The 14,386-nt window shown below is 40.1% G+C and overlaps 4 protein-coding genes across 4 annotated transcripts; 1 reads left to right on the forward strand and 3 right to left on the reverse strand.

The window, feature by feature from the left end:
• Positions 1-665: 665 nt before the first annotated feature.
• On the reverse strand, positions 666-1,544 carry JH06_0038 (mannose-p-dolichol utilization defect 1 protein; the record flags this gene model as incomplete). The annotated part of the gene is made up of 4 exons (XM_014674796.1): positions 666-986; positions 1,017-1,113; positions 1,146-1,222; positions 1,254-1,544. 4 exons carry the CDS (start codon positions 1,542-1,544, stop codon positions 666-668), a joined length of 786 nt encoding a protein of 261 aa, XP_014530282.1.
• A 3,233-nt stretch (positions 1,545-4,777) lies between these two features.
• Positions 4,778-6,320, forward strand: JH06_0039 (hypothetical protein; the record flags this gene model as incomplete). Its single annotated transcript, XM_014674797.1, has 3 exons — positions 4,778-4,810; positions 4,841-6,237; positions 6,269-6,320. 3 exons carry the CDS (start codon positions 4,778-4,780, stop codon positions 6,318-6,320), a joined length of 1,482 nt encoding a protein of 493 aa, XP_014530283.1.
• A 144-nt stretch (positions 6,321-6,464) lies between these two features.
• On the reverse strand, positions 6,465-11,000 carry JH06_0040 (hypothetical protein; the record flags this gene model as incomplete). Its single annotated transcript, XM_014674798.1, has 2 exons — positions 6,465-10,924; positions 10,958-11,000. The coding sequence occupies 2 exons, from the start codon at positions 10,998-11,000 to the stop codon at positions 6,465-6,467; spliced, it is 4,503 nt and encodes a 1,500-aa protein (XP_014530284.1).
• Positions 11,001-11,991: 991 nt separating this feature from the next.
• On the reverse strand, positions 11,992-13,059 carry JH06_0041 (ubiquitin ligase; the record flags this gene model as incomplete). The annotated part of the gene is given in 5 exon segments (XM_014674799.1): positions 11,992-12,135; positions 12,166-12,303; positions 12,334-12,420; positions 12,433-12,561; positions 12,613-13,059. The coding sequence occupies 5 exon segments, from the start codon at positions 13,057-13,059 to the stop codon at positions 11,992-11,994; spliced, it is 945 nt and encodes a 314-aa protein (XP_014530285.1).
• Between the last annotated feature and the right edge of the window lie 1,327 nt (positions 13,060-14,386).

A 14,386-nucleotide genomic window follows, 5' to 3' on the forward strand; every position in this document is an offset into this window, starting at 1 on the left:
AAATCTGAGGATCTGTTGTCTACCGATTCTCACCTCTAACGAAGAAGTAAGAGCTGTGACTCCATTAATATGTAGATCAATTGTAGTTGCTTGCGAAGACGTCACTGTCACGCAATTATGCTTCCCGAATCAACTACCCTAGTCACATCATGTCTCCAGAATCGATCAACGATTCAAATCCCTTCACATACAGTATCTATAGTCTATGAAATCATCGTACGCATGAAGAAGAAGTAATAATCCAGGGATCTTCACCTGTACCAATCATCAAATCAATTTGCTTTTCAGGAGAAGCTCTCGGTGTATGTGTGTCTGCTTGTGTCCTCTTTGTACTATTTCTATTTATGTTGTCATATTCTTTTGACAAGTACTCTCGTGAACAAACTATTGAACAATCAATGCTTCATCCATTATCTCTGTATGCATCACAGCATTCGTAACAGAATAGTGAACAGGTAGAAGTTCTATTTCCTTCATATTCGATTCCCTCTCCAATGGATGAGGAGTGTGCCATTTGTATGACTGTGTTTTCGAATAAAGATAACTTGCGCAAACTATCCTGTAATCATGGTATTGAAGAGAATGGATACTGATCAGTAGTGTTTCATGCAAAGTGTATTGATCCATGGATCATCAACTACAAAGCCCAGTGTCCAATATGCAAATCAGCCGTGTGGAAATGTAACAATTCTGTATAAACAAACAAAAAACTTCCTTAATAGTGCATTTGTTTTCTTCCAGTAGACGATAATCTGAAGAACCAGGGTTAAATTGCAGAGGAAATAGGTAATATACATAGCAAGAATCAACTTATCAGGAACTTCCATAAGGGTGGTAAAGATGCGAATTGAAGATCCTACTAAAGAGAATGACCATGAAAGCAAAGACAGTTGACCAGTGTGCCCTTGCCTAAAATTAGTCCATATTTGAGGTAAACGAGCAGATAATCCAAAACAAGTACTAATAATAGGGATAGCGACTTGAAACTAGTCATAAAGGAGAAAAAGAGATGGTACAGATTGAGGAATGAAACAAAGACACACCGCACAGAGAATCAAAAGCGAGAAGTTCCGATACATCATCTTTGCAGTGACAGAAGGATCCTTCGTATATCTAGGATATCAAAAGATATTTACAACAAGAACAGATGTGTGAGCAAAACGAGAATAATATCTTGAACAAGAATTAAAATGCATTCTCCATAGGTACTGAATGGATAGTGCTTAGAATCAGTGACATGAGAAACAACTTACATAGATAGAATGATAAATAATGATAGGAAGGTTCTCAGCGCACTCAAAATAGAAGGAATACACATTCAGTCCAACGACACTCCGACTCTTTAGAATGTTAAGAATTTGAGGGAATTTCATCACAGCCGATCCAACAACAATCAGATACCCCATCAACTTGCTTAAGAAATAAGAAAAGAGACCCTCTCCTGTGGATGGAATCAAATGCGAAAATGGGTTTTTCACATCGGTGTAGAGTATGGAGACAAACTTTTCATTACCTAGAATGTAAAGAACGAAGAATCTGTACATGAACTTGAAAGACAGAATGGCTTCTCTTCTGTAGTACTAGAGTTGAGGAGATGATTGGTTCCTACCCTAAAAGGGTCATTACGAAGAGATGATGTATTATCCGAATCGCCGTTTTCTATTTGTTCCAATCGGATCAACTGAATCAAACAAATGAAAAGATAGATCATTTGAAAACAAATCAGATGTGAACGAGTCAATAGATAGGTCTTAACAGCTATTGCTAATCACATTGTTCTTGACATGGAGAGCTTCTCTCAAGCAGGAGTAACATGTCGAACGTGTCACGGAATGTCATTCTTTGAAAATGAGAATGGACAACTTGTTTGCGAACAATGTGGAACTGTTTCAGAAGTACTAACAATTATCCATTTTGATTCTACTAGCAAAGCCATCAAACACAAGTAGAAGAAGACTATACAGCGATTCATAAGAACCGATTTGGTATATCTGTGCGTCGGGACGTTGTTTCAGACATTAAGTGTAAATATGTAGGATGGAAAGGGAAAACAGAAGAAGCGGAGACGGAAGAAAACTGCCTTCTTGTCACTACAGCATCTTCTTTATATTGTCCAGAAGTTATTAATGGTCCAAGTCTGGATTTGTTGATTTCTTCATTGATCAGGTCAATGCTGTATTACCGTATGTTTCGTGTCCAGGAGAGTACAACTTCCTATGTAAACAAATTTGGCTAAAGTTAATTCTATCAACAAAGCCATATCTGTCTACTTTCACTCACATTTACCCATATACCCTTCGTAAGCCGGCTCCATCAGAACCTCCAACACCAAAACGACAGAAGCAACCGGAAATAAGTATTCCTGACATCATTCCTTCGTCGCAGCTTTCACAAACAGATGTCTTTAGCGGAATGGAAATACCCATGTTTTTGAAGGGATTTCTTCCAAGAATCCGATCCCAAACGGAGGAATTGTTGGCTAAATCACAAAAGAAGTCCCAGAGGAGACGAAAAGGGTCTACACCTGAAGATCCACTTCTTCCTTTGGAAGATGATCATGTCTTGTACTGGGATGATGAGGAAAAGGTCATTTACGGAAGGGAGAAGGTGTTTTCCTACACTGGTTATCAGCTACAATTAGTTTCTTTAATTGGGATCTTGTATGCAGCGGCTCGGATTCTTCGTCTCGATTGGGTGGCACGCGATTTTGAATTGTATTGAAATTGGGTTAATTTGTGATGTAGAGCAATTTGTGATGGAATAATTCCGTATGTTAATATCGTGTCATTCTTATCATCTGAAGATAAGTACAAATTACAAGTATCGTTTATAAACAGAGAATACGTGAATCCAGTCTTGTTTTGGTTTACAAGAGGAATCATTCCTGGATCTGTAGATATGGTATTGGACTGTGAAATAGGATCGAATTGAATCAGAAGCATGGTCCATCTGTAAGGAAATTAATGTTATGTATTCGACGATACCTGTGATTCCAGTGATTCATCGACTTGCCTCGATTCTCGAGATTGCCCCTGAGGCGTATAATTAAAATATCTTAGTGATAGCATAGAGCTCATTTAGCGAAGAACATCCTTGATAGTGAGGAATTGGAAGTATTGGATATAAATCGCGTGACCAGAGAAGCAGTATTGATCTTTCATGCTGATAATACTGAAGATCTGAAGCTACATCGATTGGATTTGGAGGTATGCCTTCTGTAGTGGATGAAATGTAGAATGTATCTCTAAGCCGTCTTTGTGAGCAGAGTGTGAATTACATCATCGCTCTTCTTGTTCTATGTTGCTGGATTGTGAAGAAAATAGAACCAGAGCATAAACAGCAGAGCAGGTCAGGATGAACGAATAATTGTTATGTTCAGATCTTCCAAAGCTACATTTTTTGGATTAGAGAATTCCATACACATTCCTCCATCAACCCATTTGATGAATTCGGTGCCACCAGATTCTTTTCAAATTATTTTGGAGTATGCATTAGAGAGAAAGAGTTTGACATAGACGATTTGAACAAATATTGAAAGATCGAAAAGAAGGAATTGCGCCAGAATCCTCTGTACTTATTATTGATTGAGTTTGATAGAAAGGGAACATTTGTTGATCCTCATTGGGAAAGTCATTTTGCTGAAAGCGAAGGTGATTCTTCATATGGGATATTTTGGGGTGAGCAAGTAGATATGAATGGAATTGACGATAAATAGACCTATGATTGGAAGGCATTATCAACGGAACGGAAACTACAGGTGAAACGGATTGGAAAGATTATGGGAGTTTCTGATGTGGTGTTAACAAGTCATATTCGGAGTGTGGAGTATTTGTTAAGTGAAAGGGAGAAGAGAAAGGATTTGAAAAGGAAGCACCGAATTCTGAATGCTTAAGGTAGTTTTAGCAAGTTGTTTGTTCACTAGATGTGTTTTCCTACACTGACATTCGTAGAAGGTATAGAATTGTGCCGATAAGATTCTCTATTAAGTAGTAGAACAGATAACTTCACCGACAGTATTGTTGATGTGGTTTCATATCTGGATACAGATATGTTTTGTAGATTCCTGAAAGGAATTATTACTGCTTGTCATGTCAGAATAGACATTTCCAAGACAAACGAAGATATGTTATTTGGTTTGATCCCAGTAACTGATAGTGACAACTCATGAATATCCATAACACTAAATATTGATATCAATCCGATGAATCTACGAAACGAAACATTCTAGGCTGTAATTGTCACTCACATTCAAACACTGGAAGCTAGGATAAAACTATAATTATCGATGATAGAATGTGATTTGTTCAAGTCAACCAGTTATGAAACATAAAATGCTTGATATGTTCCATGAAAGAACTGCATAATTGGCAGCTAATACAATACAATGATTTATGATCATCGTGTGTTTGTCATCGGCAATGAGTGTTTTTCCTTGAATATAAGTTGTAAACAACCATCAATAATGATATAAAACAGATCCAAAGATGCATTGTCTCCAAATAAACAGCATAATCAAAGAGAAACATAAGAATGTGTCAGCCAATCAGATTCGTAGACATTGAGGAAAGATAGTGTTTTGGCGCAACGACACAAATGAGTGTTTACTCAACAGTGTTTAAACATATTACTTTTAAGCTATTGTAGGAGAATCATGAAGAATATGATTGCTTAGATGGAGTCTCTGTTAAGAAGTGAGAACAGCAAGAATGAGAACCATGATCTTCGTTCATCACTCTGTTACTATCTTTCTATCATCCTAATCCTTCTCTGTTTTATAATGAGTATGGTCAGTCTTGGATTCTGCAGTTATGTAGGTGATTGTTGATACTGTTCATAGTAGAGTACTATTCAGGCCAAGCTATACAATTATGATTTCCCATATTGGGATCGTGCTGAGAGTTTTGTGGAGGGAACTCCAGTCTCCATTAATCGTGAAGGAATGGCCTTCCATGGAGCTGGAACTACAATCTACCGCAACATCACCAATGAGATTATTACTCGTTCTATGAAGAATGCAAAGATTCGTGAGCTTGATTTCAATGTGGCTCTTGTCGTCTATAACGGAGGAGTGGATGCTTTCAAGTTCTCCTTTGAGGGATATGCTGTGGACGCTCTGCACATGGATCTTCCCGTCACAACTGAAGGTAAAGAACGTGAGGTAGATGATGTGGTTCGTGTCAGTCGTAACCACTTCATTGTAGTTGGATCGAGAGAGCTTCTGCCTCTCACTGCTGTAGTGACGCATGATATGGAGCATCACACAGAAACTGTGTCTCTCACATGTGGTACTAAGTTAGTTTTGGAAAATGATGATGATATGTGGCCTCATGTTGATAATCTGTCCAACTCTACCTTCGCTCTGGTGTATGAGAACAAGAATGAGTTGTACACTCGATGGGGTACTTGGACTGGTGATGGCAACGGAGCCAAGTTGGAGTTGAAAGAAGAGACATTGGCTACAATCCGTTATGAGTATCATGGAGTGGCTGGAATGGACGATAATCACTTCATCATTGCTGCTACTGGAAGACAGTTCAATGTATCACAGAGTCTCCCTTCGGTAAGAGCCTGTCTGTGTACGATTGATAACAGCGGTGCAATCAGCTTTGGTTCATGGGTTGAGTTACCTTTCTCAATGTCTCACAACTTCTTCGATATGGATAATATGGGTCCCAACGAAGTGATTATGGTTTTCTCCGATGCTGACAGTGGTGGTATCACGTCCGTTGTCTTGAAGTTTAGTCGTGAGGACAATATGATTTTCTTCGGAGCTCAGGAGGTACTTCAGACTGGAGGTGCTGTACTCCATGAGAACAAGATGGATTTACGAGTACTGAATCATAACACATTTGCCGTGTTCTATCTGGATAATGCAATCAATGCACTTGCTCTTGTGATGTGCGATATTTCAGAAGCTGATGATATCGTGGTAATAAGTCCTACATACATTGTGAGCCGAGCTCGTGGTTTTGAGCGTTCTGAGTACTACTTCGATCTCTGTGAGATTGGTATGGGTGACTTTGCCATTGTGGAGTTCAGTGATAGTGGTCCAGAGAAGAGAGTCATGATTCACAGAGGAGATATCATGGCTCGTATGTTTGGAATTGTCAACAAGGTGAAGAAGAACACACTGACGATTCAGTTTGCTGGTATGTTCAAGGTGCCTGGATCGCGTTCTCTCACTCCTGGCCGTGCTATTTACACAAACTCCAATGGTGAATTGATTGAGGGTCAGCCGTACGGATATGTGAGTAGAGAATTCGGTCAGTTCTACTTCGAATCGCGCTCTGATAACTCCATTATCTCAGGTAATAATCTAATCGGATTGGCGGTTACGAAGAAGAAGATATATTTGAAATTCCTATTGATTGTTTGTTATAAATGTCACTGTAATAGATCAGATTTGATAACGAAATAGTCAGGAGTATCCCATTATTACCAATAAACAAACTGATTCAAGAATCTTAAACCTTAACGGCAGCCTTCGTCTTCACAGAAGTCACTTTAGGAACAGTTTTAGAGCCACTCTTTGCGGTCTTAGGCATCTTCTTCTTGCTGGATCCCTTCTTGGTTGCCATCACAATAGCAACAATAATAGCAACCACAACAATAACGGCCACCACAGCAATGATAATAATCATCACCCAATTGGTAGGAGCCTCCAACACCTCAATGGTAATCGTAGTCTGAGCAGTTCCAGATTCGTTCCTCACAGTGATAGTATAATGCTTGGTCTCCTGAACTGTAGAAGGAGTACCAGAGATGGTACCATCTTGAGCGTTCAGAGTCAGACCCTCAGGCATCGTAGGGAACGAAGTTACAGTGTAAGCTTTAGCTGGAATCTGAGGTGTGACAGGAGTCATAGCCTTTCCTTGAGTAAGAACAAGAGCTCGCGGCTCATACAATACACTCGAAGGAGCATCAGCATGACAATCATCCACCACATCACTGAACACTCCATCTGTACAGTAACGAATGTAATGACCCGAATAGTACTCAGGACATGAGACATACGAAGCATCACCATTCAAAGCAGGCTGGTACTCATCAATAGCTTCACAATAACCATCAAGACGCTTTGCAAAGAAGTACACATCAGCCAACTGCATGAAGGAACCAGAACATAAACCACTACCAGGATTATTGCAGGCAGTCACCTTCACACGGTACTGATTGTATGGAATACTGTTGAACATACTGAAGCGTCTCTGTTCGTAATAACCAGTAAAGAATTCAGAGGAACGGACATGAAGCAACTGCCAGTTCTCACCATCATTACTTCCAGCTACCTCCCATCCAGAAGGAGTATACTCAAGGCAGCTTCCTCCAGAAACCAAACCATAGTTAGTCAAAGGCTCACGACGATCATTGTTGTATGTGTACTTTGCAATGATATCAACACATCCATCTCCCTCAGCAGACAAGTAGGCAGTGTCCGAGTTGTTATCAAACATCTTATCGCCTCCCTGTACACCTTCCTTAGCTGGAATGGACTCACCAACACCATCTACCAGCATGTACATGTTATCCAGCACAAGAATAGCAGAACCATCGAATGAGTTCGATGCCTCGTTTGATTCAAAACGATGAAGTTCCACAGCAAGGATATTCTCTCCTTCAACAAGGATCTTATGCTGGAGGAACTCTCCGGTCGTGATTTTAATAGGAGTAGCTTCATCCTTGGTGGCTTGAGTCGTCGAATCCACATCTCCCTCAGGCATATTGTAACGACGGATCTCCTGACCGTTCAAATACACAATACCTCCGGCCTTCATTGTCACAGTGATATCCATCAGAGCGAACTGACTCATCGAATCTATGGTAAACTTCTTGTAGTAGTACTGAGTCACGCCAGTAGCAACAGGGAACGACCCAGGCATGGCTGTAGACCAAGCAGGAGCACTGCTGATGGTATTCCAATCCGAAGGAGCTGCAGTACCATCCACCAAATAGTTCCATTCAGTGAACATAGGAGCAACAGAATAAGCAGGGTTGAAGGCGTACTCCTTAGAGGTGACACCAGCGGCCAGAGACTCAGACAACAAGACAGTTCCATCAGCAAGCTTCACATAGACACGGTTGGCACCCCATCCAGATGTGCCAGTGTGCTTGAGAACCAAAGCGTAAGAGGTGGCTTCACGACACATGGGAATGGTGAAGGTCATCCAGTTGATCAAATTGGGACGCGACTCCACAATACTACCTGTAGCCAAATCCTTCAACTCAAAGGAACAATAGTTGGCTCCAGTTTCCAGATGGAACTCGAGAGTGAATGCAATCTTATCGTTTCCGCAAATCTCAACAGCAACAGACACAGTGGTACTCTTAGTCTCACCAAGATGGTTAATAGCAGAGATCGTGAAAACAGTAGCAGCGTAAGGCTGAGAGAGAACTCCCTGAATGGCTCCAGTGTTCGAGTTGAGTACCAATCCCTCAGGAAGAGCAGGCTCAATTGTGAAACCACTGTAGTACTCAGAGTTAGCAGCAACCTCAGGGAAGGCAGCACCTGTATATCCAACAAGTACTGAAGGGGAGAAATTAAGATCGTCAACAGTCACAGCATCAAGATTCTCCAGCAAGAAATTCAAGTTAGCGAAAGCAGTGTAGACATCATCCTGACGAGTGTTAGTAATGGCCATCTTGTACTGACGATAAGCCTTCTTATTGGTTGGCATGTAGAAACAGTATTTGTCCGAACGAGTATCGAAAGTAACTCCAGTAGCAGTTGCCAGAGTCGTCCAGGTCTCACCATCATTGCTTGCAGAAATAGTCCAATCACGAGGATCATACTGAGGAGCATCCCAGTTAGTATCAATGCAGTACACATTGAAAGTTTCAGCATATTCATTTGAGAAGAGAATCGTATAAGAAGGAGTGGGGTTGGTACTCTTTGCCACATAACCACGAGTACTCAGATCGAGATCAAAGATGCTGGAAGCGTCAGAAGCTCCATCTGTAGTGAAGCCATTAGCAAAATAACGAGGAGTGGAAGCGGACTCACCCATCAAGCGCAAAAACACATCGAAATCGATGGTGGTAGACTCGGCAGCTGCAGCCACAAGAGCAACGGAGAGCACATTGTTGCCATCATTCAGATCACCCATCACACCAGTAATACTACGCCAAGTAGAAGTCGTAGAACCTCCAAGAGCGGTAGTAGAAGTGGTGATGTCACCCTCAGGTAAGTAACGACGATACAACTCCTTTCCATTCAAGTAGACCAGCACACCAGCACGAGCCTTCAGAGATAGTTCATAACCTTGGTAGGAGTTCTTATTGGATACAGTGAACGACGTAGTGAAGAATTGCAGCGTCTGAGAAGTTACAGAGGGACGAGGATTGGAAGGAAGAGTAGTCCAAGAAGGATTGAAAGAAGCAGATGTCCAGTCACTAGGAACAGTTCCATCAGCCAGATACTTCACTCCATTGTTATCAGCCACAGAACCCAGAGGAAGAACCAACCCGAGAGGGAATGAAACAGGGTTCACCTCATTCATACGAGCTCTCATAATAGTATGAGTGTGATCAGCAATAAGGATAGAAGCAGTGACAAAGGAAGAAGCCAACCAAACTGTTCCTGAAGAGGATGTAAGGGTAAGCGTATACATACCCACAGGAACACACTGTCCTGTGGTAGCACCATTGAAGGTAATAACCGTCTCACCATCTGCATTCTTCAGAGTAAAACCTTCAGTGGTCGAGGTCGGATTAGTCTTAGTGAACTGGACAACAACATAGTTAGGCAAGACACAGGCAACAATGGTAATAGAAAGAGTCGTATCATATGTGACTCCATTCGATACAGAAACAGCAGTAACAGTGAAAGTGGTCTGATCCAGACCAACAGTAGGAGAACCTGTAATGGCACCAGTGGAGGTATTGAGAGTTATACCATTAGGAAGGGCAGGAGTGATTGTCCAAGAAGAATAACCTGATGACTGTTCAGGTTGAATATTGACATTATCAACACCCATACTAAATGTATAGGCATTAGGAGAATAGGAAATTCCAGGAAGAGAGAAAGGCTGATTGGAGAGCATAAGATTCCACTCAGAGAACTGATACATATCCCAATAGTCAGTTCCAGCACGTTCAAGGAATTCAAATTTGTAAGCATTATAAGATACCATATTGTTCATAACGAAAGTTTGAGTTTCGTAACGAGAGCTCCATGTGATATCGTCACGTTCATCCAACAGAGTCCAAGTTTCCATATCATCTGAACCATAGATCTTCCAATGAACAGGATCACGAACAGGCATATCACCAGCAGTCGAGACACCATACTTATTGATCAACTCACGACGACCGTTACTGAACTGCCATGCAACCCAAGGAATTGCATCCGTTTCGAAACACCATTTGGTAGTAGTCAGACCATCAAACACTTTAGATGCACCCTCAGTAGCTTGACTTGCAGTAGTGGGATACGAGGTTACAGTTCCTTCAGTATCGATACGACGATTGTCATCAGTATTATCAAAAACGATAGAACAATCGAAGGTCTCGTCTCCAGAAGTGGTAGAAGCAGAAGCATGTACCTCAACAGCCAGTTCAATTGTAGAAGAAGAGATGAACAACGCGCGAAGGGTTGACTTGGACCTCTCAATCTGTTCAGTACTAGTAACAGTAGCCATCGTGGAAGCAGTTACACCTGTCGATGGTAATCCAAAACTGTTGGCCTGTTGACCGTTCACATACAGAATGAAACCAGCATTCGTCTTGACGTGCATAAAGAGAGCATAATAACTTGCGTAGTTGTTATAGGTAACGGTCTTTCGGAAGTAACGAGTCGTAGTGGTTACAGAAGGAAAAGAACTCATTTCCTGCCAGTCCACAGAAGCAGTCGTCCAGTCAGTTGTCGTCTGGGCAGTACTAGTATACTTCCACGCAGAACCATAACTAACGACATCCTCTGCCAAAACTAATCCATAAGGTACCAGAATGCAAGATCTACCTGAAATAGCAATCAGACAAAAGATAAAAAATATACTCTTCATGACTAAAAAAAATCTAGGGTAGAGAAATTGTGCTAGCCGTTTCTCCTATTGTAGCCAATCATCTTGCTTTCTTGTGCTTCAACTTTGAAATACACTATTTAGTATATGCAGTACGTTAGTAAATATTAACAGTTCCAATAGAACATACAAAAATAGTTATTATATGGGTCAGGCAAACAACACTAAGATGGTTTCGTATATGAATTGAATAGTAATCACAGTAGAGAACGGGGAACAAAAAAATGATGAAATTGAAGGTACTTGTTGATCGTAATAGTGAACAAAGTCGAAACTAATTTAATGTTATATGAGAAAACTAGAATTAATTATACAGTGTAGTTATTCAACAAAGTGATGAAAGAACACAATTAGTTGAAAATCACCTAAGGAGCCTTTTTCCATACTTAGAATGAAGAGAGATAAGTTTTACGTCAATATAAGGTGATATTAGGCAATGGACAACAAATCACATATCTCTTCCTAGCAATTGAAAGATGGACAGTTATATTGTTTGGCTATTACAGAACCAGAATAGAACAATCTTTCTAAGAAGGTATATACCACAACACAGTATATAATAATCATGGGTTCTTTCGATTCTGATCACTGAACATGTCGTAGGTTTCATTTTCATCTTCCTTCTTTTCGAAATGGTTCTATGATCTTGAGATAGTTATGGTGACCATTTTTTTTGAATATGTACTCATCTCGTTCAGTCGAACGATCTAAAAGTTAGGTATTATGAGTTCATATCTTCTGTTCAAGTAAACCAAATTATAGACGCCTTCTTCGAGTATTACTCCCATCGGGTGTAGAATTCGTTGAAAGTGAGAGCAATAATATGTATTTTAATACTGAGGATGGTTTTAGTAGTGTATCGGGATCATAATATCAGAAATGTGTTTTTCATAGAATAATCTTTAAGAATCTTAGTTCCATTAGGAATACGAAAATGGTAATATGGATAAAGAATGATAGTTTATGCGATTTATCACAAACAAGTCACTTTCCTTTCGAAGGCTATTAATAAAGAATACTGTAGTGCACTTACCCTTGACTTTTCCTCATTTAAAACGACCATTTGAGCAATCTTCCAAACAGGAAGTGGATTCAGTGTATCTAGTTCCGCATTATACTATTATTCACATTTTCTTTCCAATCTTACACGCAACGTGAATTGACGATGTCGTTCAATCAATTGTTCCCGACTACCTGATGTTGGAAGAGAATAGCGTTGCAATAGCTTCTTTATTTCTGATGTTTTCATGAGTTTATAGCACAGATTGGGTAAGGATTGTCGAGGCTATGATTGAACAGTCTACAGCACTATTACAATGTCTTGATCTGAAACAAATCCTGTAAACGACTTGGCAGATTTCGATGACGAATGAACAGTACCATCACACGTACTTGCATGTTGCTAATTCTCAACTTGTCCTTCCACTTCTACTTCGATAATGTCTTGAGGAAAGAATTCTCCACAAATCGGACACTCACATTGACAATCTTTTCTTATACTATATTCTGAATCCGCACTATAATAAATAACAATAAGAGGATTCTACTCTTCATAAACAAAATCAGAATCACTGCTAGAATATGAGGAAGCAACTAGACCGTCATGCTGGGATTCCTCGACAGTCGAAGAAACTCGCTTCACGTCTGTACTAGAAGTTGAAGTACTTTGTTGAAGGATCTCAACATTGGAATTGGCTCGCTTCCTTGATTTACGAGGAGTATAATACTTTTGGACCATTTCTAACATTACCTTCCGATTTGCTTTAAACACCTCCGTAATTTCTCCAACAGTGACGTTCTTCACAATATCACCTTCTGTTGCCGGCTGCTTGCACAGAGGACAAGTTTTCTCCATACTCAACGATTGACGAATACAGTAGGAGCAATAGCTATGACCACACTTTACAAGAATAACAGGAGCTTTCATGGTTGCATGACAGATTGGACAGCGTAACGACCTTTCAATACTCTTCATGAATTGAGCATTTTCCGGCCAGTCATCCTCCGTCTCTACTTCATCGAGAAGAGACTTCCAGTCCATTACCAAAACTGGTATGAATTGAGCGGGAGAAATCGGATCCTAAGAATTGAATAGAAGCAACGTGGTGAATCAGAATCGTTAAGATGAAGACAAAGTATAGAAACATACGGTCTTTTCAACAGTATTCGTTTATCCGAAATATCTAGAACAAGTTTTAACACTTCTATAACTAATAAATCATATTCTTCCAAGTCCAAATTCAAATTCATCTCGCACCATGTCTTCGATACTGTCTTTGATTAGGGAAATCGTTTCGTCAGTATCAGATATCGACACTGTTGTTGCTTCCTTTAAAAAAGGATATGTTGATGATGTTTGATTTTTCAGACCCTTTCTTATGGTTAGACGGAAAATGTATCTGCTATTATCGAAGATTATTCTCAATTACAGCTTTTATTAGATACCTTAATGGAAAACAAGAATCTGTTATTACTGTATCTATTTTGTCTTATCAATAGAAGGAACACATCGAATGTCGAGTTTTGGGAGGAATTCTGTAAAGGAATGGATAGTACAAACTACTCATTGATGGAAGGTATTCTATCCATTTTGTATTTTGTGTTAATTACAAAGGAGAAGTATTCTGGAGTGATTCCAGTATTATGCGCTGATGTGTACGAGTTGTTGTTGAGTTTCAAATAGATACTTGAATATTCTATTGATTCCAGGAGCCTATGGTCATGGTATTCTCCGATGTAGTTTATATCAAGTGACAGTTTCAGCAATCCTTCGATCTATTAACAATGAAGAACTCATTCAACAGTCGGAGTCAGTATGGTATTTTAGCCTTCTTATGACCATAGTATCGTGTGAAGCCTACTAATCTAGTTGCTCTTCTGATTCGTACTTTTGGGATTCTGGACGATATGACAGTGAAGTTTGTCTGGAGCGAGTTCTGTGTGCTGCTATACGAGTGTTGTTTATCTCCATTGATGGTTTCGAGCCTCCAATCTCTCTTCCAGAGTCTTCTAAACTTTGCTCTATTGAGTGAAACAGATGCCAAAATGGGAGAATTGCTTCGTGTTCTTCTCCCTGTGATCTGTCTCTATCAAGAAGGTCGAAAGATGGATGAGAAGCCAATTCGCAATGCTCAGAAAGTACTCCTCACCTGTTTAACGACTTCACGTGATCCTCGTTTTGATAACTGCGTTTATGCTCTTATTCAGCGTCTGATCATCAACTCACCTGATCGAGTTGATGATCGTCGGAACACTCTAAACAGTCTCATGCAGCTACTATTAAGTCTCAATGAGAAGGAGAAGAAGCGGGTGAATGCATGGATCACACTCTGCTCACGATGCAACATTGCCAATATTCGTTTATGTTG

The sequence above is a fragment of the Blastocystis sp. subtype 4 genome (assembly GCF_000743755.1).
Source record: "Blastocystis sp. subtype 4 strain WR1 chromosome Unknown seqid_0001, whole genome shotgun sequence".
Taxonomy (NCBI): Eukaryota; class Bigyra; order Opalinata; family Blastocystidae; genus Blastocystis; species Blastocystis sp. subtype 4.